The sequence below is a fragment of the Orbicella franksi genome, chromosome 7 (genome assembly GCF_964199315.1).
Source record: "Orbicella franksi chromosome 7, jaOrbFran1.1, whole genome shotgun sequence".
Taxonomy (NCBI): Eukaryota; Metazoa; Cnidaria; class Anthozoa; order Scleractinia; family Merulinidae; genus Orbicella; species Orbicella franksi.
In genome coordinates, this window is record NC_138151.1 from 6,631,118 (window position 1) to 6,652,700 (window position 21,583).

General features: G+C 39.0%; 1 protein-coding gene and 1 long non-coding RNA gene across 2 annotated transcripts in view; one reads left to right on the plus strand and one right to left on the minus strand.

Moving 5' to 3' along the window:
• Positions 1–948: 948 nt before the first annotated feature.
• LOC145492883 (uncharacterized) lies at positions 949–4,179 on the minus strand. Its single transcript, XR_014050062.1, has 3 exons — positions 3,417–4,179; positions 3,242–3,332; positions 949–2,269 (listed from the first exon to the last, which is right to left on the minus strand). It is a non-coding gene; the product is annotated as an uncharacterized LOC145492883 (long non-coding RNA).
• A 1,091-nt stretch (positions 4,180–5,270) lies between these two features.
• LOC145493054 (uncharacterized) overlaps positions 5,271–21,583 on the plus strand; it is a 20,293-nt gene continuing 3,980 nt past the window's right edge. Inside the window, exons 1-27 of the mRNA XM_081472458.1 lie at positions 5,271–5,529; positions 6,548–6,659; positions 7,355–7,568; positions 8,186–8,530; positions 9,489–9,626; positions 10,109–10,171; positions 10,437–10,517; positions 10,632–10,721; positions 11,351–11,442; positions 11,963–12,040; positions 12,617–12,670; positions 13,286–13,820; positions 14,470–14,670; positions 15,101–15,160; positions 15,730–15,792; positions 16,035–16,178; positions 16,759–16,842; positions 17,343–17,411; positions 17,711–17,838; positions 17,914–17,985; positions 18,135–18,423; positions 18,622–18,652; positions 18,820–18,957; positions 19,412–19,496; positions 19,974–20,067; positions 20,774–20,839; positions 21,120–21,176. Of these exons, the coding sequence (XP_081328584.1) occupies positions 5,457–5,529; positions 6,548–6,659; positions 7,355–7,568; positions 8,186–8,530; positions 9,489–9,626; positions 10,109–10,171; positions 10,437–10,517; positions 10,632–10,721; positions 11,351–11,442; positions 11,963–12,040; positions 12,617–12,670; positions 13,286–13,820; positions 14,470–14,670; positions 15,101–15,160; positions 15,730–15,792; positions 16,035–16,178; positions 16,759–16,842; positions 17,343–17,411; positions 17,711–17,838; positions 17,914–17,985; positions 18,135–18,423; positions 18,622–18,652; positions 18,820–18,957; positions 19,412–19,496; positions 19,974–20,067; positions 20,774–20,839; positions 21,120–21,176 (3,456 nt within the window). The 5' untranslated portion in view covers positions 5,271–5,456. The remainder of the gene's footprint in view (positions 5,530–6,547; positions 6,660–7,354; positions 7,569–8,185; positions 8,531–9,488; positions 9,627–10,108; positions 10,172–10,436; positions 10,518–10,631; positions 10,722–11,350; positions 11,443–11,962; positions 12,041–12,616; positions 12,671–13,285; positions 13,821–14,469; positions 14,671–15,100; positions 15,161–15,729; positions 15,793–16,034; positions 16,179–16,758; positions 16,843–17,342; positions 17,412–17,710; positions 17,839–17,913; positions 17,986–18,134; positions 18,424–18,621; positions 18,653–18,819; positions 18,958–19,411; positions 19,497–19,973; positions 20,068–20,773; positions 20,840–21,119; positions 21,177–21,583) is intronic.

The window sequence follows — 21,583 nt, forward strand, 5'->3', positions numbered from 1 at the left end:
GTGCAAATTTTTCAAAGCAAAACAAACACAGTGGAGTTCTCTCCACGTGGTACTCGATCTGGTATCTACATAGAATCTCAGTTTTTGTGCGAAAACAGGCAATGTTACCAATGGCAATAAAAGCAGCCAATCCAATAGCGCTAACATCCGAGCATACAATACAAGATAGTCTGCGAGCAACGTCTGCAAAACACTGGAATTGAGATACGAAAACATTATTCTTCCAGAACTCCAACTGTATGGAAACTGACAACGGGTTAACAACAGCAGGAGCACACGCGCACTCGACCACTGAACCTATGGCCAGAAGATCAGAAATAGCCTGCTCGACAAATCACTATACTGGACTGGATGGCTAAGTGATTATTAGAAAACTGAGCTGAGGGTGGAATGTAAATAAAGAGAATCTAATACCCATCAAAAATAGTATCGCGAATAAAGCAAGAAGCACCTATATGATTTAAAAAATCTACATTAACCATAAGGTTGCCTTTGACTTAAATATAATGCGTTCTGTCCTGATAATCAGTCTTTTATTCATTCATTCAGTCATCAGGGCTAGTACAATCGTTAACCCTCGGACTAACACCCCCATCGTGGCACAAGGGGATGAAACCCTCTCCTTGGGTTTTCGTTCTATTAAGGTACAGGAAGCCCTGAGCTTGCTCTATAAAATAATGACATATGTTTTGGTTGTGACGTCGCATGACGTCATTTGACCCACCATCTTGGATAATACTATTTTCTTAAAAAGTCAAAAAATAATCTAGAATGCTTATGAAGCCAGAATGCTTATGAAATGTACAATTTAGTGAAATTCAGCAAAATGATGAACAAAGCTGGAAAAAAAAAATACAGAAGTATGTCGAAAAAGTTGGTTTTTGTCCAAACCCATACGAAGTTTGTGGTTGCCATGACAAAGTTAAAAGTAATGGACACAATTGACATAACCAAAATTTACGCGAACGATGAATGAACAGCTAAGGAAATTTTTCAGCCCCTTAGAGTAAATTGTCTTTTCAACACTTCCAAAAAACCTTGAATCACATGGTTCAACAAAATTATCAATAAGTTCAACCGGGTCTCCCAATCATTTGATTAAATTGAAAAAATTATATACTCATCTTATCCCATTCTCTTCAATGCAGCTTGGTATTTGCCATAAGTATGTATTTTTACTGCTTGGAGGGGCTGCAGCAGCTCCTCTAAAACGGCTTGGGCAGGAAGATGGATTTGCTCAGTGGCTTCTTTGGCCGCATCTGAAACACTTGTCTGCTAGTTGAGGCTGACGTCCACGAAAGGACTGCATGCGAAAAAAACAAAAAGGCTGATTAGAAGAAAAATAATTGCCAGTGGACAGCCCATGAGTGGATGGAGCTTCACTGGATGTAGAGCGGGTAGCTGTAGAGTTGGCCAGCTAGACGCATTTTTCCGCTTTTTCTCCCGGATCTTAGCTAGCGTTCGCATTTCGGCTGATCAGAGCTTTTTCTCTTCCTCTGAATCTTCGGCGAGTTCGTCGATTCGTACTTGCACTGCTGCCCAAACAGCGGCGTTCTTGTCCGCGGAACGAAATAACTTGACTGCTGAAAGGTTTCCTTTTGAGATGGTCTTGCTGGTCCCGTCTGTTGCATCCAGCAGAGAGTTGCTGAACTCGTATTGTACTTGAGTTAAAAGAACTCGAAGCCTTGGATACCGTTTTTAGCCTCTACAGTTGAGACTGAGTGGCAGCTTGTTTCTCGTCGAGACCGCGTTTAAATGCAGCGAACTTCTGATCAAACTTAACGTCCAAAAGACGAGGAAACAATGTTCGTGAAGCAGTCTCATGAAAAAGATCTCCCTCAGTGAAGGATTGCGCGATCGAAGCGGGAACGCTCGCTCGTTCAGTATCCGGCGACATAACAGCAAAGTTGAAAGAGATGCCTTCGAGTGGCTCTTGCATAACTTACAAATTCTTAAATAGCCTACTAGCCCCTTAGGGATTCACGCCTAAAATACTTCTACAGTTAACACGAACCATACATAGTGAACATACTCCAGTGTAATTAGCGAAACGTTACAAAATATATTTGTTAATTAACTATCTCATCGTCCGCCCACTACATGTATGAGAATCGAATTAACGATCTACATCAAAATGAGGTATTTTTTATTAAAGTTCATTCTTAAAATCGAAGCATAAATTTCAAGGTGTTTCTGCACTTTTCTTGTGGCCTGTTCTTTGTTTTTGTGCCGTGTCACAATCCATTTTCCTTACTATTCTTCAGTCTACCTGTTGACAGAATCAAATATTAACAGTACATTATAATGTGTCAACTAGAATCAACATATATGCGGCGAGCTATCCAAATGTGATGTTGCAGTGTTATTCTACTGTCCGTGTTTTCATATTTTCTCTTCAAATAAACTTAATGTTGCTCGCTTGAATAATGATATATTAACAAGTTGCACCTATCTTTTAACTTCCGATTTTCGTGATAAGGAGAGAAAAGCAGCAATGGCCGATAGTGCACGATAGTACCTCAGCTAATCACAATGCAGCATTTGCATTAGCTTATATACCAGTACTAGTAGAATTCTACTAAAAATAAACACGTACCTGTATCATTGTGAAGTATAATAACTTTCTCTTATTAATCTTTACATTATACCCAAGAGTGATCAAAATTAAATGTATTTTCAATTGGCCATTAGTAACAACTCTGAAATCATCAGGTAAACTGCATTGATTTTCTGCCCCGTTTTGCTCGTAACTATTTTTGGACCTAGATAAAGACAACCTTTAAAAAATCGAACCTTCTTTCATCTAGCTGGAATGTTAGTATGATCTTGTTTCTGTATTAACGATAAAATCTAAACGTGATGTATCCAAATCTCTTTGCTCTACATAAAGTTTAGTCAGCAAATAAATGAATTGATGGTAACAGTTAATGAACAACAACTTTCTCTCAGCCTGAAGAATAACCTTCATAAAAGCTATTGAAGTTATTGGCGTCATTTTAAACTTTAAAAATAAATTGGACATAAATTAGGAAACTCACAAGGAAGAATATATACTGTAGCGCTCCGAACCGGGAACGAAAGGGTTGCAACTGATTACGAGCGAAAAGGCATAACTTGCAGTTGAAACAAGCTCAATATTCAATATTCGTAAGAAACATTTTAACTGGACTGAATCTTTATGGACTGCTTGCGAACGATAAACCTTGTTCATTGTTAAGAAATCAGTATTTCATCAACTTACTTATTGAACGGTGCTTTGATTATGGCGTCTCTTGGGCGTCACTGATGAACACCGAGCCGAAACGTTAAACGTGCAAAAATTAAAGCGAGGGCTAAGCGAGACGAAAAACGGCAGCAAATCAGTAAAAAATAAACAACTAAGAGAAGAGAGATGCAGTTAGAAACTGTAGACTTACCTGAAGGGACTCAATCGATGAAAGATACAGGTTCGCCTTGTTACCGCACATGCAACATGACCGACACTAGAGTGATGGATGTGTCCCTTGAGACTTCGTTACATAGGTAATTAAAATTCACATCAACTGTGAGAAATATTCTTCGCTCACACCGAACCTTTTAAGATTGTTGTTCATTGATTAATTTGAATCAGCAATCGGAAGAACAGATTGCGTTAACAAATTCTTGGTTGCCATAGCTTCCTGACTTGTAATAAATCTTGACGGGGTTTTAAATGGAACAATTCTTTTGATTTCGACCGACGGGGAATTTTAGGTGAGAAAGAAATGAAGAGAGAAAGGAAGTATTCCACAGACGCATGCAGGCGTCGATACATTCTCTTTATTTTCAAGTAATTATTTACGCGTGTAAATCCAAGCCGCGTATGGAAGTAAACGGTGTTTTTGCGAGTGTCGGGTGAGTCAAAATTCGATTCAACCTTGATCCCAGGCTCTTTTTCCTTCGCCTCCCTTGTCATTGAAGCAAGATATTTTTAAGAGAGGAAACAGGAGAGAGAGCCTGGGGTCAAGGTCTAATTCAACTGACGAGTAAAAGTAATTAAGAAACAGAAAACATGAACCAACCACCCCCCGTGCTCACGGGGGGTGGTCGCTTACGAGAACGTAGACCATAATCGGTCAAAATTCTTCCTCATTAGCAAATGATACTGCAGAGACTTACCCCATGGATCAGTGCCCATCTAAAACCATATAATAACTTTTGGTAGCCACAAAAAATCTAAGCTTTCCAAAGATATTCATTCAGAGTAGTCATGGTTCGTTTCTGATAAAGTACTACGTCTTAGGCCCACTTCAGACGCCGAACTTTTCATGAGCCGAACCAAATACATTGAATTAAGTACATGAAAAGTTCGGCGTCTGAATCAGTTAAGAACGGCTATTTGAATTTGGAACGGCCCAGCCGTTCTTCCCGCCTAGCTCCGCCGGGAATTTCGGCTTTGGAACGGCTTTGATTCAGACGTCGAACTTTTCATGAGCCGAACCTAATGTCTAAATTATTATAACGTATTTTACAAGCAGTTTTTATTTTGCCTGAAAATCGCTGACATTTCGATGTGTTTTGGTTTAAACTAAATAAAGTTCGACGAATTAAGTTCGACGTCTGAATCAACAGGTGTACTTTTGATAATTTGGGTCGGTCCAAACTCGAATTAAGTACGGCTCATGAAAAGTTCGGCGTCTGAAATGGGCCTTATTATCCAATTTCCGCTCCATTATCTTTCAAGTGGTTGCTTACGGGAGGTTAAAAACAAAAGAAATTTCAAACTTTTAGCTTTAAAAGTGGTCGTGGTATCTTACGAGAGGTGTTCGCCCACAAGAGGTTCCAAATATAGTGATTTGACTTGGAAACGTTTGCTATTTTGGAAAATTGGTCGCTGAGGAGAGGTGGTCGCAACCGAATTTAGTTGACTCGAGCCGTGATAGTTGACGAGGGCTGCGCCCTCGTCAACTATCACGCGATATAAATCGAGAACGAATAATCTAATTGTTTAATAGAACAAAACAACCGTGCCAAGATTACCTGCCGCTAGCTCTAAGGAAAAAGCCCCGGGAAGAGGGTTGCGGAGACTGTGGCAACGCGTATACGAATGCGAGCCTAATTAAGCTGCGCCCTCGTCAACTATCACGTGATAGAAATCGAGAGCGAATAATCTAATTGTTTAATAGAAACTCGATTTTAAACCAATCAGCCCTCGTATTTTCTCTGGGCTATTTCTAAATATATTATACTGTTTTTTCACATTCGTATACGCGTAACCACAGTCTCCGCAACCTTGTTCCCAGGGCTTTTTCGTTAGAGCGGCAGGTAATCTAGGCTCGGCTACCAAGTTTGTTGTTCGTTGACAACAAATGGCGTCGTTGATCACAAAATGGTAGCCATACCACATATTTAGCCGTACCTAGCCACAAAGGATCTAGAGAGCATTTTATTTGCGACTCATTGATAGAGAAAATATTATAGTAAATAGTACAAGCACCATGTCGACTATGATTAATGGGCAGTTGATTCTGGAAGAAGAATATGATGAGAACTACCAACCCACAGAGCAGGGTAAGCTAAAAAAGTCTTAGTAAATCGTTCACGTACATGAAGGGTTTTAGTCAGTAACGAATTGCTGAGAATGTTAGTGCCTTCTTTAAGTGCGCTTTAAGATAAAAATAAATTCATTTCATATGACTGTGGAGCTCGAACAATCGGCAAGGCACGAAATAAAGGCTGCGAGCAAAAAAATGGAAATGGTCGGAGAAATGAACGACAAAAGCCTAATTAAGCTCATGTTTCATGACTGTAAGACTTTTAAAAATAAAAGAGGTATCAGTAGTTGCAAGTTATTTTGATAGTCTTCCATCAGCCTTTTTATTAAGCAGTTTAATGTAGCGGACTGTTTTTTCTATATTCAATTATTTCACAAGCCACAGATTTTATAGCGTTAATCCATCCGAGACTAGTGTTGATAATTGTACAGCTGTAAATGGGCATCTTCACTGATTGCACTCCAATAAAATGTACCATGCAGAAAACCAAGTGGAATAGAAGATTTTGTTACACAATTATTCAATCATCAATGCTAGCAGATAACATCATTATAGTCTGGGCAGCAACATGATTGTGTAGCTGCAGAAGCATGTCACCTACAGTAGGTGATATGCTTCGGGTAGTTGTTAATTGACCTTATGATACTTTGATTTTGATGGGAGGGGGATAGGGTGATCTGGCAATGGAATAGCTGTTTTAGTGTCATCCTGGCATCCATGAGGGATTGAGGGAATGGGTAAAAAATACTTCGAATCGTTAGTACATGATAATAAAACTGGAGATACGGTAAGTGCTGTCCTGATAGGCCACCTGGCTAAAACACAGTATTTCCTTCATGATGCAAAATCTTTTAAAAGGCTTGCACATGTAAAAGTGGTCTTTGCTGCTGCTTCCTCGATGTAGATACTTTTCATATATAGCATGCTTTGGTATATTGCTTTATGTTACAAAATGCTTTTCAAGCACACATATTTTTAGTTCCCTCAGTAAGGTCCATTTAAGTTATGCATAATTCTAGAATTTTTCTTTGCAGAGATATTTGAGTATGCACAGTCCATTGGTATAGATCCTATTAGAGAGAAAGATCTTCTGTTCATTGCACGGGAAGGAATTGTTGCTCCCTTACCAGCTGACTGGAAACCTTGGTGAGTACAACACAACTACTTCATTGTCATTAATACATTAATGTTAGGGAAACTTAAGTTCATTATAAGGTCACCTTCTTATTTAGCAACCCTGTTAATTATTTAACCAGGGTAGACTTTGTTGGCCAAGCCTCACTCTTCCGACTTGATGACTTCAATTTCTTACAGCCATCCTCTCATGTACAGTACTTGCAAACATTTTTATTTCCTTAAGAAAAATACATACACATTTGCAGCTTGGCACAGAACCTCAGAGAAAGAAAGGACAAACTCAGGTTTTGTGTTGTTAAGCCAGGCGGCAGTGGTTGCCTGTGACTGAGTGGCATGGCATGGACAAATTTCCAGATCATCCCTCCCCCCCCCCCCCCCCCCCCCTCTGGGTTTGTGGATAAAAGTCAAGTGAAAATACATATAACTTTGTGGATAACATTGGTATCAAGGATGATTTTTTTTGTCATTTCAATAGTCTGAAACAAATTCTCCCAACTAGAACCATGATGTGGATGGAAGCTGGGGAGGGAAATTAAATTGTAACTCAATGACCCAATCCTTTGTATGATTCACCAATAAATGTACAATGAACTTGAGATCTAGACTTGTTGATTACAGTTATTTACATATGATGTAAGTACCATGTTCATGTGTTAGTTAGATTGAAATGAAGATGCCAATTCATATTAAACATTGCTTTTCAGTCAAGATGCCAGTGGAGATATTTATTACTTCAACTTTCAAACTGGGGACAGTGTCTGGGATCATCCGTGTGATGACTACTACAGGAACATGGTTACTGAAGAAAAGCGGAGAAGAACTGCCATGGGCATCTCATCAAAGAAAGAAAACAAGAAAAAAGACAAAAAAGATGGTGGAAAAAAGAACAAAACATTAGAAGCACCAATAAAGCAGAAGGTAAGCATTGTACAAAAAAAAAAAATTCAGTGATGCAAGAATTGAATGCAAACACTGGAATCCCAATTCTTGATCACTTGATTTCTTAAACCTCCAACTAGCGCAAGCCAAAAGTTGTTTCCTTCAGACTTTTTTAACTGCAATTTGGCCACTGTATCTCATGGCATTTTTTTTTAGTCAATGAGACACATCACTGATCTTTACTGAACTATACACATATTTAACATAACTACACCTGTTGAGTGTATACATTTATGTAGATTTCTATAAAATTGAATCCAAAATTTTTTAACAAAGCAAATGTGGGAGAAAAACTGGACATAGACCTGTATGAAAATTTATGTCCTCACCTCTAGAGGCAGTTTCCACTGTTGTTGTGAGTGTGCCATTTCCAAATTACCTTTAGCCTCTTTCCTAAAGTGGGTTTTGGTGCCCATCCTTTCATATGAAAATTAGACATGCAAATTAGACTTATTTTCATATGAAAGGTTGTATACCAGGACTTGCTTTGATAGAGAGGCTTTCAGGTCAACTCGGAAGTGGGCTATTGAATTATCTCAAATACACCTTGTAATTATTTGTATTTTTGAATTGTTTCTTGTGTTCTTTCCTCCTAGTCTCTCAGCCCAGGTCTGGCACCACTTAAAGGTGAAGGTTCCTTGGCTCCACTGAGAGATTCATCTCCCGGACGGTCACTTGGTAGTTCCCTTGGTGCAAGCTCAACTGGAGGGACCCTTGGTGGAACACCTCTTGGAACGGGACCTCTTGGAGGAGGCTCTTTAGGTAGGGGGTCTTTAGGAGGCAGTCTTGGAGGGGGTTCCCTGGGAGGCTCCCTGGGAAAGGGCTCTTTAGGTGCAGGATCTATGGGAGGACTTGGAACTGGTGGACGATTATCAAATGTTGAGCGGTATATGGATCCCTTTCAACAGCCTCCTCTTGGTACAATCAAGGACGCACCTGGGGTAAGTTTAGTAAAACTTGTTTTTCAGTCTAGATACACCTACATAGTCAGTACCCTACAAATGTTTCACATTTTTGAATACAAATTAAGAACAGTTTAAAGATTCAAGTCATCCTTGCAGTTGATATTTTCCTTAGAATTACTGGCTTCCTTAGAGTTTTTCAAACTAAGGTGATTAAATTATTTCCTATTATTTTCTGAACATTTGTGAAGATTTTCAAGTGGGATTCAAAGATTTTTTGACCGTGTACAAAATAAATTTTATTCTAAATTCAGTGCCAAGCCAAATGCAATTGACAAAAAACTGCCGCCTGCCAAAAGACAGATTGGAATGGAACTTGAATATGCAATGGCTTTCCAGCATTCTGGTTGGCAGTATTCATCAAGATATGGGATATTATTATGGTACTTGCAAAACTTGCAAAAGTCACCCAGAGTGTAAAGAAAACCACTCAAGTTTTCTAACTTGCCCTTCAGGCAAGTTGTAACTATGATGTTCTAATCTGAAAGTCATTCTCAGTAGCCCTTCAAAATGTCTAAGTAGCATGATTATGATTAATTTAACTAAGACATTACAGTACCGATCAGAAGAAACCTAACAGGGAATGCGATTGCGAACGGGAATGGAATGGATACAGAGCAGGAACGGGAATGCATGTAGAATGGAAACAGAACACGTTCGGTCAAGCGTTCCCTGTTAGGTTTCTTCTGATCAGTACTGTTTCTGCACTTATCTGAACTTATCTGCACTTTCCTCTCTGGTGAACAAGGGATGGAATGCACAAATCTGACTGCAAAATCGATTGGCCCCAGGCTATTGGACATGAACTTTTTTCCATGCTGTCACCCTACAGCTTGTGGACGATGAACAAGTCATGTGAAGCAAGTGATCAAACAGATCAATGCATGTGGTGTTGCGCTCATTAATACGCTCTTCTTCTTCTGTTTGTTCTATAAAGCAACGTTCATTGTCAGATCAAGAGAAGTTAGGTCGGGCAGTCAATGACGCAAGTGGAACACTTACTCTCAGCACTGGGTTAGGAGACAACATCAACCTGAACTTCATGTCTGGCCTTTCAGATGACGAGGAAGGACAGGTCAATAAATAATTATAATACATTTCTTTTGATTAAAAAGAATCTGATGATTCTCTTTAGTTTATAATGAAACTTGTCACATTTTAGTCCTCAACTGACAAGTATGCTAAACTGTTCAAATCGAAAAGAAAAAGAGAATTGCTTTGAAAAACAATGTGCTGGAAAAAAAGTAAGGAAAATACTGCTTGATAGCTTTCATTCAAATGGTCAACACAGATGTAAAAGTTTGAACCAGCTTGCCCAGTACCATAAATAAATAGTACCACGTGACACTTCTGCTTGAGAGCTTTCGTTAAAATGGTTACACCTTAATAAGGGCTTCTGCACAGACTTGAAAGTTTAAACTGATGTTTTACAAATGTACATGTACATGTACATCATGGCATTAAACAGTACCTCAAGAAAATACTGCTCAATCATCCCACTAAGAGTTTTATCCAGAGCCTTAAAATAGCTCTTTTAATTGAATAATTCTCTTGCAGAGTGATTTTGGAAGACCAACTATTGATCTTGGTGTACACGACATAGCAGCACATGGTTATGAGGTGAGTTCAAATTGACAGAGAGTTATAAAACAGGTTTCAAGGATAATACCAAATACTGTTTACAATATATGAAATGTAACCTTCAGGATGCTCAGTGCTGTTGGCTGATATTCATATACGCTGTACATGTAAGTTACTGACTAGGCACCACAGCATATGACCATAATTCAAGACCTTTTCTGTTTTTTTTTTTTTTTTCCAACAAAATACAGTACAGTATACTCAAGCGCTTACAATTGCTATGTCCGTTACTTTTTGTTTTCAGGATTCAGAAGTGGAGGAGAGTTCAAATCTCAATGCCCCAGCCACACCCTCCATGAGTGATGTTGACGATGGAGAAGAAGTGGTAAGCTTCAGAACCTTGCTTACATCAGCATGTGTAACTGTTATCTTATGGGAATTATATCAATAGGTAAGGTGCTTAATGCGATAAATAATATGATTGTTTTGTTCTGTACAGGACTTTGGTATCAACAGGACATTATCTGACAGGTTGGAGGGAATGAGTGCTGAGCTGCTAACTCCAGCAGCCAGTGCAACAAAGGCTGAGGTAATAACAGTCAGATCTCACCAACCTGTATGAAATAAGCTATATGTATTGTGTAGAACTTGAAATTTCTGTGAAAAGCACACTCAAAAAAGGTGACAAATTCATTTCATTTTTTTCAACCAAGAAGCACATTTCGGTATGTCTTAAGTTCCTTATCTTCATCAGTGTTATGTCCAAGATGCCTAGCGTTGCATAGGGCTTCACTGGGTTGCTGAAAGACAGACAGACAGACAGACAGACAGACAGACAGAAAGACAAACAGACAGACAGATAAAAGAACAGATGCAGTAAAAAGGCTCATAGACGGACATGTGGATTGATGTATGAATGGACAGATGTATGGGTGATGACAGGCAGTGACACAGTGGTTTTCAATTAATTGTGGAAAGTAATCAGGAAATTACTGTGGTTTTGGTTTTGGTTTTACGACACTCAATTGAAAACCACTCTGTCAATAGAACAACTAATGACTGATGGCGTTTGAAAACAATAGATAATGTCAAAATTAGCATGGGATTCATCTTACTCTTAATAACAAATCACCTGAGAAAAATGTGATAAATTCATTTCAACATCAAGAACAGGCCTAGGGGACTTGTGGTAACGAAGATGGTATGTTCTGTTATTAGGCCCAAACAGGAGGTGTGGCAGCCGTCAGCAGTAGTCTAAGGACAAAGGCTGGAGTTAAGAGTGACATCTTGGTTCAAGACCCAAAAACTAGGTAAACAAAGTGAAACAAGAAACACATAAGCAGGTGTTTCATTAAGGGCTGAGCACTGGGCAAATTTACAGCCTGTGAGGATGATTTTGCTTGCCTGGTTTGACCATCTGGAGGAAAGTTTTCTTATAAAGAGGTTAAGTTCAAAAGGTTTTGCCTGCCTGTGAAAACCAGTTTCACTCCGACCTGCTGAAAACGTCAATGAAACCCCTGCATAAAACTATATCAAAATCTTTGTAGTATTACAGTCTAAACCTCCCTTATGGCCACACATGGACACCATGTTTTCGCAGATAGTTTCTTTTAGTAAATTGGTTCACCCAAGACCCTTGCCTAGTTCCTGTACAGCTTTCTCTCAGGCCCTCAAGGTCAACTGATTTTGATATCTGCTCACCACTGACAAATCACGATATTTTACTCAACCTTGTCCAATAATCGTTAATAATTGCTCTTTCAACTATCTCTTTCCAAAAGTTGTCTGTTCAGACTCGTCTTCAAGTGTAAGTTTCTATTTCATCAACAGGGAGGCTGGCGGAAAAACAGACATGTCTGAAGAAGAGAGATTACAGAGAGCCAAACTTCAGGCAGAGGCGGCTGAAAGGTGAGAGTAATTTAATTATTAAATAACGAAAAGTTTGTTGCGTTAAGAAAAACACGAACACTAGCAAGGACATCACTGACTTATCGATAAAAGAGAGTCGACCTTTCACTAACTAAACAAACGCGTGGAAAATTGTATAGCTTAGACTTCTGTTGAGAGAATGGGAGATTTTTTCCAAGTAACTGGCAAACATCCGTCTCATATTTTTACCGGGCTTAACACTTGCCTTCATTTCTTTTCACAAAATCAAACCCTTAGCAGCAAACTGCAACTATTTTTGGCCTGATTGAGCCCTTTCAGCATGACAAACACTTAACGTACAATTATTCCACAAAACATTTCTCATTCAAGACCATCATCACGTTTTGCAACTGGACAAAAATCAAATAATAGGAATATTACCGATGTTTTGTATAAACCGACAAGTTTTGCAATCTTGAAAATCGTATTTAATGTTCCATTGACGTGTTCTCATGCTCGGCGCGTAAGTTTTAAGTAAATTGAAGATGGTAAATCAATTGGAATCGTGTTTATACCGTTTAAGATATAACTTAGTTTTTCTGCATTTCATAACAGGAGGGCGTCACAGCAGAAGGAAAACGAAGTAGCGCAAGGACAAGAACAAGAAAGGTTAATATCTACTGCAAGTATTTTGGTCCCAATCTTAGTTCAGTTTTTTAGGGTGGTACGACAACACAGTCCGAGTTTCTTACTGTTTTTGGTATGTCAGTCGATGGAGGAATTTGATTTTCTACGCTTAAATCACTAAGCCAAATGTGTACACTCTTTCTTTTTGATAAGAATGTGTTTTAAAAGAATATCTAGGAAGAAAGTGGCGAAATTTTAAGAATATTTTAAGAATAAACCCGAGGCAGAGATTTCAAAAAGAATATAATTTTGTGTCTTGAAAATTTGCTAAAATACAATTCTTTACTTCTATAAACTGCAAAACTAGCCAAAACCCAACAAAAACAGCACGAGCCGTATGTTCGATGCTAATAAATTTCTGCAAGAAGTTATCTGCGTCATATCAGGCTTTGATGCCTACAAGCTGGTTTCAAAATTACTTTAACACCATCCAGACACCAAATTTATACATTCGAAACAGACATGTCATACGCTGTAATCTAAGAACATTTACAAGAATGCCTAAAATCGACAGGAAAAAAAGAATATTCAGCCTTGGCCAGAAAAACAATGTTCTTGTAAAAAATAGAGTGTAGTGACGATCTGTTTTTGCTTTAGACTTGCAAGAGAAGCAGCGAAAGCCATCGAAGATATGAGAAAAGCCACAGAAAAAGAACTGAATGAAGCAAAACAGAAGCTACAGGAAGAGAAAGAAGACGCGTTGAAGAAACTCGCAGAACAATATCAAAAAGAGCAGGACAGTGAGGAAGAACGGTTAGCAAAACAACACGAGACTGTCATGAAAACACTCGGAGAGAAAGCAAGAGAGGACGCGTTAGAAGAAGAAGCCATGCTTCAGGAAGGCAAGCAGGACGCCATGAGGAAACTTAAACAGCAGTTACAAAGAGAACAAGAACAGGAAGAAGCTGAACTCAGGAAGAAAAAGGACGAGGCTTTGAAACTGCTACGAGAAGAACTGGAGGAGCAGGAAGAACAACAGAACGACAAGATGGCGGATGAACGAGAAAAAGCCTTGCGAAAAATGCGGGAAACGTTTGCCGCCGAGATGGAAGACAAGAAAAAGAAGCTAAAAGAAGAACAGACAGAGTCAATAGATGAGTTGAGAGAGAAACTAGAGAAAGAAAAAGAGATGGTAAGCTTGAAAAGGTTCTATTTGTTTATCAAGTATTTTTTATCGTATCGTAAGAAGGTGACACGGGCAACAACTGTAATCCTTACGTTTTGTTAAAATTCGTTGTCTGTTATCTGTCTTTATGGTCCCCAATTTCAATCATTCTTGCTCCTATGTGGTTGATTATTGCCTTATTGGGGTTTTTATGCCTTGGGCAGCCATTATTTGGAGCTTACATTAAAAATGACACCACTTTAGTGCGCCTCGAAAGTCACCTCGGTTAAATTAGAGCGGCTTTCGCTTGAGCGTTGAAGTTAATTCGCAATATTTTGGTTTTGCATTATTACAATAAAGGATTAGCTTAAAAAAACTCGCGCCACTTTGTAATCCAATCTGAGGTAAAAACAAAACCAATCGTGATTCGTTCCCACAGGTTTTCCCGCGCTATGTGTCTGCTACATACATGTATTTAGTTCGAGCACTGGATTTTCTGTGTCCTTTGTGATTGGTCAGAGTGATTACTTTTTATTTGTTTTGGTTTTACGAAACTCAGTTGAAAAGCGCTCTATTGTATACAGCTCGCGCGATATGTCTGCAAAGGTTTCTTTCATATGTGCTCAAGAAATGCCAGTGTACAATTTCTTGATCTCTATTGTCTTTCCTTTCATAGGCGTTGGAGGAACTACAACAAAACAACGAGTATGAACTCCAACAATTGAAAACGGAATTAAGCGAAAAACACGAGAAGGCTTTAGAGGAACTGAAGACCGAGCTGGAAGAAGCTCAAAATAACGAGTTAGCTGCAGTCAGGAAATCTGCTGTAGAGTCTAGAACTAACTTTACCATGAGCATGGACTCACTGGATATCGAGGTAATGTAGAAAATCTCTCGCTATTTATCAACTTGAATATGATTAAGGTAACTTAACCGCTGTAGCGAGATGGTGAAGCGTTATGCTTAGCCCTTTGACGGAGCAAAGGCGACAAAGCACGTTGCTCTAATGAAGGTCTAAACGCTTGAAACCAAACGTCAGTTTCACAAAGTCGCTACTGTTGTTACTTTAACTCTATCAGCTTCTTGATAAATAGTAATAAAAACGTGTTTTGCTTGCCCGCCAATGATACTTTAATCCTTTAAATCCAACATACAAATTAGAGTTGAAGTATATGGTAAGTATCAAGGTTTCTTCGCCTTGGTTGTCTTGACCGGCTTTCATTGTAGCTGACTTCATCTTGGTTTTTTATGAGGATTTCCCGTATCCTTGCTTGTTTATGGTTTCACTGATTTCTCTATATTTAAAGGCTCAACAAGACTTTCTAAAAAAGAAAAAGGATTTAGAGGCAAAGCATGAAGAGCAGTTAGTAAGTATAATGATTATATTCTTTAGATTACAGTCACATTTATAACCATTGCCTTGAAATTGAAGCTTTATTTGTTACACATATTAGTTAAGAAAACGGGGACCTTTTTGCACTCGACAATAAGGATATCGGCGGTAGAATTGGTCTCACCGTCATGGGTGTTTGACCAGCCTATCGACGGTTTTTTTTTTTTTTCGGCCTATATCCTACTGGTCAACGTGCTCACAGGATAGTATTGGACAGTGGCAGAGGAGTACTAAGCTTGTTGTGTCCACATATGAATTAAACACGTAAAAGTGAAAAAAAAAAAATATATATATATATATATATGAAAAGTTATGATCCCAAATAATGATTGTCCCATTACCCAAAGCTCTGATGACAATGATCTAGCCTACTCAGTCAAACTCTCCTTGTACTTTACAAGAACGTATAGTTAGAAGTTAAGAGCCGAGGTTGAACTTTCTTAATTTTTTGATAATTCAAGCCAGAACATTTTTTGTTTCAAATGTTCACATCTTTGTCAAAGTTTTTGCAGTCGAAAACTCCTCTTTTTCATATGTTTGCAGGAATCGTTGCAGAATGAGCACGAGAAGAAAATTTACAAAATAAAACAGGATTGGAAAGAACAGGTAAAATAATGCACCGCATAAATAAATTCTGAATTAATTTAGGGACGTTGGAAAGCGTGAATTAATCGCCGTCACGCCAACTTCAACCAAATGAAATTACAGATTTTGAATCCTTCTTTTATCTTGCTGTTTTCATCCTTAAATTACAAGCCGACGTTCTAAGTGCATTGTGTTTTGCTTTTATTTAGCTATCGGCAAGTTCGCAGTGATAGTTTTTTTCGGTTTACTTTGTATGTCAACAGGAGACGAAGGAAAGATTTGACTTGAGCGAGAAATGGGAAAAGGAGAAGAGAAACTTGACAGAAGAACATAGAAAGAACATGAATAAACTTCAACAGGAGATGGAGACTGAGAAGAACAAGTTACAAAAAGAACTCGACCAAATGGTTTGCGTTACTTTAATCTTCAGTTTAACTTTCTCATCTACATGTAAAACAACAGCGGAAGGCAGCGTGGCCGAGTGCTCGGGACACTGGGCTTGAAATCCAGAGGACCTGGGTTTAAGTCAGCTGTCATCGTCTGAAGTTCAACCCCTTGGCCATGCAGTCTCCTATCCTTTAACATTTTTACGATAATATTTTTTCTTTGTGTGAACCAGCTGGCATAAAAATACCTCCAGTGGCCCTAAACCTGTGGTTATTTTCAGAAGACCTGCATGAAAGCCAGCTAAGGCTGAAGTGGTTTCCTCTCTAAATATTGGAATTTTCTTTTTTTATCTTTGTTTCCTGCCAATGTTCTTCAAACGTTTCACATGACAATAAACTCTCCATACAAAAGCATGCCTATCTCACCTTCCGTTCTAATTGTCGCCCAGCTATTAATTAACAACAAATGATTTGATCAGATTAAAAGCTGAACCCAAGTTTCAGTTTTGGAAAAACAATTTCAGTTTCTTTGGATGCTAAGTTTGCCAAGGCATGGTTCCTTGTAGATTTGTAACTGTTGTTTCTTCCTCTGAACCATTAGGAAGCAAGAATGGCAAAGGAACGTGATAACCGTCAGAAGCAACGCGAAGCGCTTGAGACAGAGGAAGAAGAATTATCGGCTCAGGTAGCAAAACTAAAAGATAGTTATTTGGTGACCATTATTTCGTTTTAAGCTCGGGCCAAGAGTGGTGTGTCGCGTTACAAGTCATATATATGACTTTATTTTGTCTCGAATTTACAGAGTAGCTATGAAGCTAATATCTTCGAGAAAAATAACATTGTAAATATAGAAACAACAAATTCTACTATTAGCTGTTATGTTTGACTACATTGTAAAAAATCTAACCAGTGTAGTAATCAGCAATCATGCCTGAAAGGAGACTGTTTTCACCAGGCGTTTGAACTTAATCTCAACTTTGTCGTCGTTTAGCTTCATGTCAGTGTAGGAAACTTTTCTCTCCTTTCCTCTCCTCTTGACTAAGTCCTTTCCGTGTAATAAAGTGAAACTAAGCTGTGACAGATGTGACTCAAGTACAGCACGCTCTTATAGTTCGAGATTTGAAGAGAGAAAAGGAGGATCTCGACCATATAAAATTAATCGTGGTTTGTCTGTCGATTTTTCAGAGAAGAGAGCTGGAGGAGAGTCGACAGGAGTTAGAGGAGGAGAGAAGAAGACTCATGCAGCAAAGAGAGGTGGGTAAAGGAGCTCAGTCGCAGCATTTTGAGTTATTTTGGCCAAAACACAACTTGAAATTGTCTCTAAATTGAAGGAAACCTGAAAATAATAGTTCACTTAGACAGAAAAACGCCAAAGGGATAATAATAAAGCATAAAGGAACAAGGATGGAGGATGGAGAAGATTAGTTCGGATTGCAAACGATGAACGTGAAAAATTTAGGCTAAACTCTTCAAGATGCACAAACCATGGCGTAGCTCCTTTAAGTATCCTCGCTGCAGCAGTGCAGTCACGTGATTTTATCTCTCTTTACCAGGCCCTAGCTCAAGCTGGCGAGCAAGCGGCGGCATCAGCAGGAGAAGATGAGACCTTAGCGAGACTACAATTAGACGAGGTCAACGCAGCCATCTCAAACAGCGAGCAGGAATTAGGCAAGCTAAACAGGTTTGTCAGTGTACTTTGGAACATCGATGAGTAGTAATTGGAAAGTTAAAGAGACTTGATTTGTTTTTGTTTCAGACAAAAGAAGAACCTTGAAACCGAAGTGGAAAAGCTGAACACTTCCAAACGCGAGCTACAGCGTGACATAAGGTTCGTGACATAAGATTGCGTGACCAAGCTGTTTAACATTCTCTACTTTGCCTTTACTCATCAGTATGTATTTTCATCTTTTATTTTAAAAGCTACCTAATCCTTGCATGTCGTCCTAATACCTTACTACATGTATTATTACTCAATAGCAATCTAACCAAAAATCTCAAAGAACTGAAAGAGAGTTGTCGACAACAGAACGAAGAATTGCAGGATATTTTAATTCAACGGGAGAGAGTCCAAGAAGAAACTATCACGAACGGCGAACATGAAGACACCTTGGTAAATGACAGTGGCCTAGAAAAACCCGCGGCTTCCACACCAAGCAAGGTCAAAGGTGCCAAGAAAAGTGCCAAAAAAGAGGAGGTTGATTTGGGTTCTGAAGATGAGGTCCTACATATAGAGGACCTGGAACCTCCTGGTGTAGCTGCTTCTAAGGTATATTTCATTGGCAGTGGTGTTTAGGCCCTGTCCGCCCTTCGCCGGAGGAATTTCAAAACGGAAATTTACAAATACCCTAAGTACTTAGAGAGAGACATAACCTCAGTCATAACTTTTTCATGGACATTGCCTCAGTCATAATTCTTTTCTGGCTACGGCCCTGAATACTAATATGTTTGTATAATTTGTTTTCAGGCTGATCATCTGCCGCCACCAGATATCAAAGGTACCTTTATTTCAATTGTTTTTGTCGGTGCTTTCTTTGTTGTTTTGTTTTGTGTGTGATTTGTTCTGAGGCAGGGGTAACGCTTAAAAAGACTCCCTACAATAGCGTTTATTTTGCCAAATGTTCTCGATTGAGAAACAATACTAATGGTTCTTTCATTTTCGTAGTTCACCCTGACAGCGAGGAAGATCTTTCACCCGGAGAGTTCTCTCCTCGGGTTTCCGTACCTTCGACGGCCAAAAAAGGTTCAGCGGGGGCCCGGGTACCTAAAGAACCTGCAGGATTCGCGAGAGCTTACGACTTAGGTGAAAAGTGGTTTGCAGATTACGTAAAGATTTATTTGTATGTTCGGGGAAGTTTGAGCTTCACAGCACTGTTTTTCGTTTAAATTAATTCATTCAACAGTTTTTACTGATATCTCGTCGTTTTGTCCTTTAACTTGTAAATATGAAGTTGCAAAAGGTCTTCAGCTGGGAAGAAATTACAGTGCAGTTGTTCTGACCAGAATCAGAATTTGAGCACCCAGTTTCTGTTTCCTGTTATACAATTAAACAAGGGAGAATTTGGCTTTTGTTTAGATATTTTCCCTGAATTGATCGACTCCTTCTTTCTTGTATCCCGCGTGCTTAAAATTGGTGATAAAGTGTAAAGAGAAGTTACACATTGAATGTTGATAGCAGAGATGATCCAGGACAAAATGGAAGAATTGTTCTACAATTGTGTGTTAGCGCTCATGACATGTTCTTGCTAATCTTTTAGTGGACGTGTCATCAGAAGAAAGTTCTTCCGAGGATGTCCAAGGTTCCTTCCTTTACTTGAAAAAACAAGCAGAACTGCGTAACAGGTGAGCTATGCTGCCAGAATATCGGCATCGAGCGCAACGAGGTCCGTATAGAAGAAAGAGACATTCCCCCTTTACAGTTTTTTTGCACGACTCAGTAATGCTCACAAAGCTATGGAAACTTTACCCCGTCCAAAAGTTAGGAAATATGGTACTTTCAATACAGCACTCTGATTGGACTAGCAATAGCGCATTTTGATTGGACTAGCAATAGCACATTCTGATTGGACGGGCAATAGCGCATTCCGATTGGCTATCGTCAGCTGGCTTAGTCATGTAACAAACTGACAAGACAAATCTAACAAAACTTCGTTGATCGTCATGTCAAAACAAACTGTAACACCGCCGTTTTGTGCTTGTGGCCTTAATTTTTTCTCATTATGCTGGTGCAAGATGGCTGGGAAAAACTGGTCAAACGCGAACCTTGAGTGCAACGTTCCTTTTTTAACTGTATTTAATCGCTCTGAGTTTCCTTTTCAGTGACTTGAAGAAGCGAATTGCTGTAGAAGGAGACGCAATAACACGAGCTAAAGAATTCCTACGACGACAAAGACGTTCAGTACAGAGAAGACAAGTAAGCTTGTTAGTTTTGAGCTGCATTTTCCTAGCACAGATTATTACAGCAGTTCCCTGGAGCATTTTAGAACAATTCTGAGTTCCGCTTTGAACAGTTCGTTGCCAAAGCGTACTTCAATTCCCTTGTGTGTTTTAATCACCTAGCTTTACGTTTGTGGAGAACTGGAGAAATAACAGCTCGGCTCACGAGATTTCAGAACTGCTACCGGCCAGAAAAAAAAGCATTGATGGAGAGAAATTGCTTTTCAAGTAATATATCAAACACGAAAGACCGTGTTTGACCACATTTCCACACACCGAGAAGAGAGTTGAAAATACGACGCGCAGCGGAGTATTTTTGACGAACTTCGAGGTGTTTGGAAATGTGGTCAAACACTGTATTGAGTGTTTGATATATCTTCTCAATCGACACTAAAACTAAGGAGAAAACGGAGAAATAAAATCGTTAAAATCTATGCTAATTAAGATTAGATATCCAAACACCGTCACGGTCATGATATCCTTTGTTTAAACTTAACGAATTATTAATGAGTTTTAGAAATTAAGGGAAAAATCAGGGAAATTTATTAACTTTTTTGTTAGTCCGGACAAGGCAGGGGATTTACTTTCACTACAGGAAAATTCTGCATTTTGGTATAGAAGAATTCAAGTGGCAATTAAAAGCCGAAGTTAGGATAATTTGTCGGTTTAACTTTTCTTGCCAGGCAGCCCTAGAAGATGCTCGGAAGGAATGGACAAATGATATGTCACAAAACTTTGCGAGAGGAAAGGTATGTTCCAACAGACGGTGTAGTGTATAGACACTGCAACGGTAAAGTAGCGGTAGACTTGATGAAGTAACCTATGAACGTTTTTCAAGTGGTACAGTAAATCACCGAAACGATTCAAAGTGTCTGTTCGTATGATAATAAGTATCCCATCTCAAAAGATGAAATGCGGTAACCGCGTGGTAGTATCTTTACTGTAATATATTTTTATAGACTTTCATTGTGGTTGCAAAACGAGTTTCTTGGAAGCCTCATCCAAGTGTCTTCCTTCCTTATCTTGCAGCCGCTGTCCAGTCGTAACGCTCATTTCTTGGAAGATGTGAGAACACGTTTAGACGAGGTCAGTGATATAAGATGAGATCTCTGCTGTTATACAGTGTAACGAGTGCACGACAAAGGATAAAAACGTCAGTTTTTTGAAGGCAGTGTGCTGTACGGTTGTGTTCTTGGGCAGGATTCTTGCTCAAGTGGTCAGTGTTGAGAGGTCAAAGGGATTTGGTATAGTTCGTCCCACAAGCTGCCAAGTTTAAGCGTAGCCGTGTTTTGTAGATGCATGGAGCAATTCAAAGTAGTGGAATTTAACAGCGATGTATTGAATATTTTTTGTTCGAACCGGGTTTGAAAACTCAAAATTTTACAAAGAATGTATTAGCTCATTAGCGCTTTTGCACCCAGAAATTTTTCAGATTTTTAAAGCCAACTTCTTCTTGAATATTACAGCCAAATAGCTGAAAATTTCACCAATTA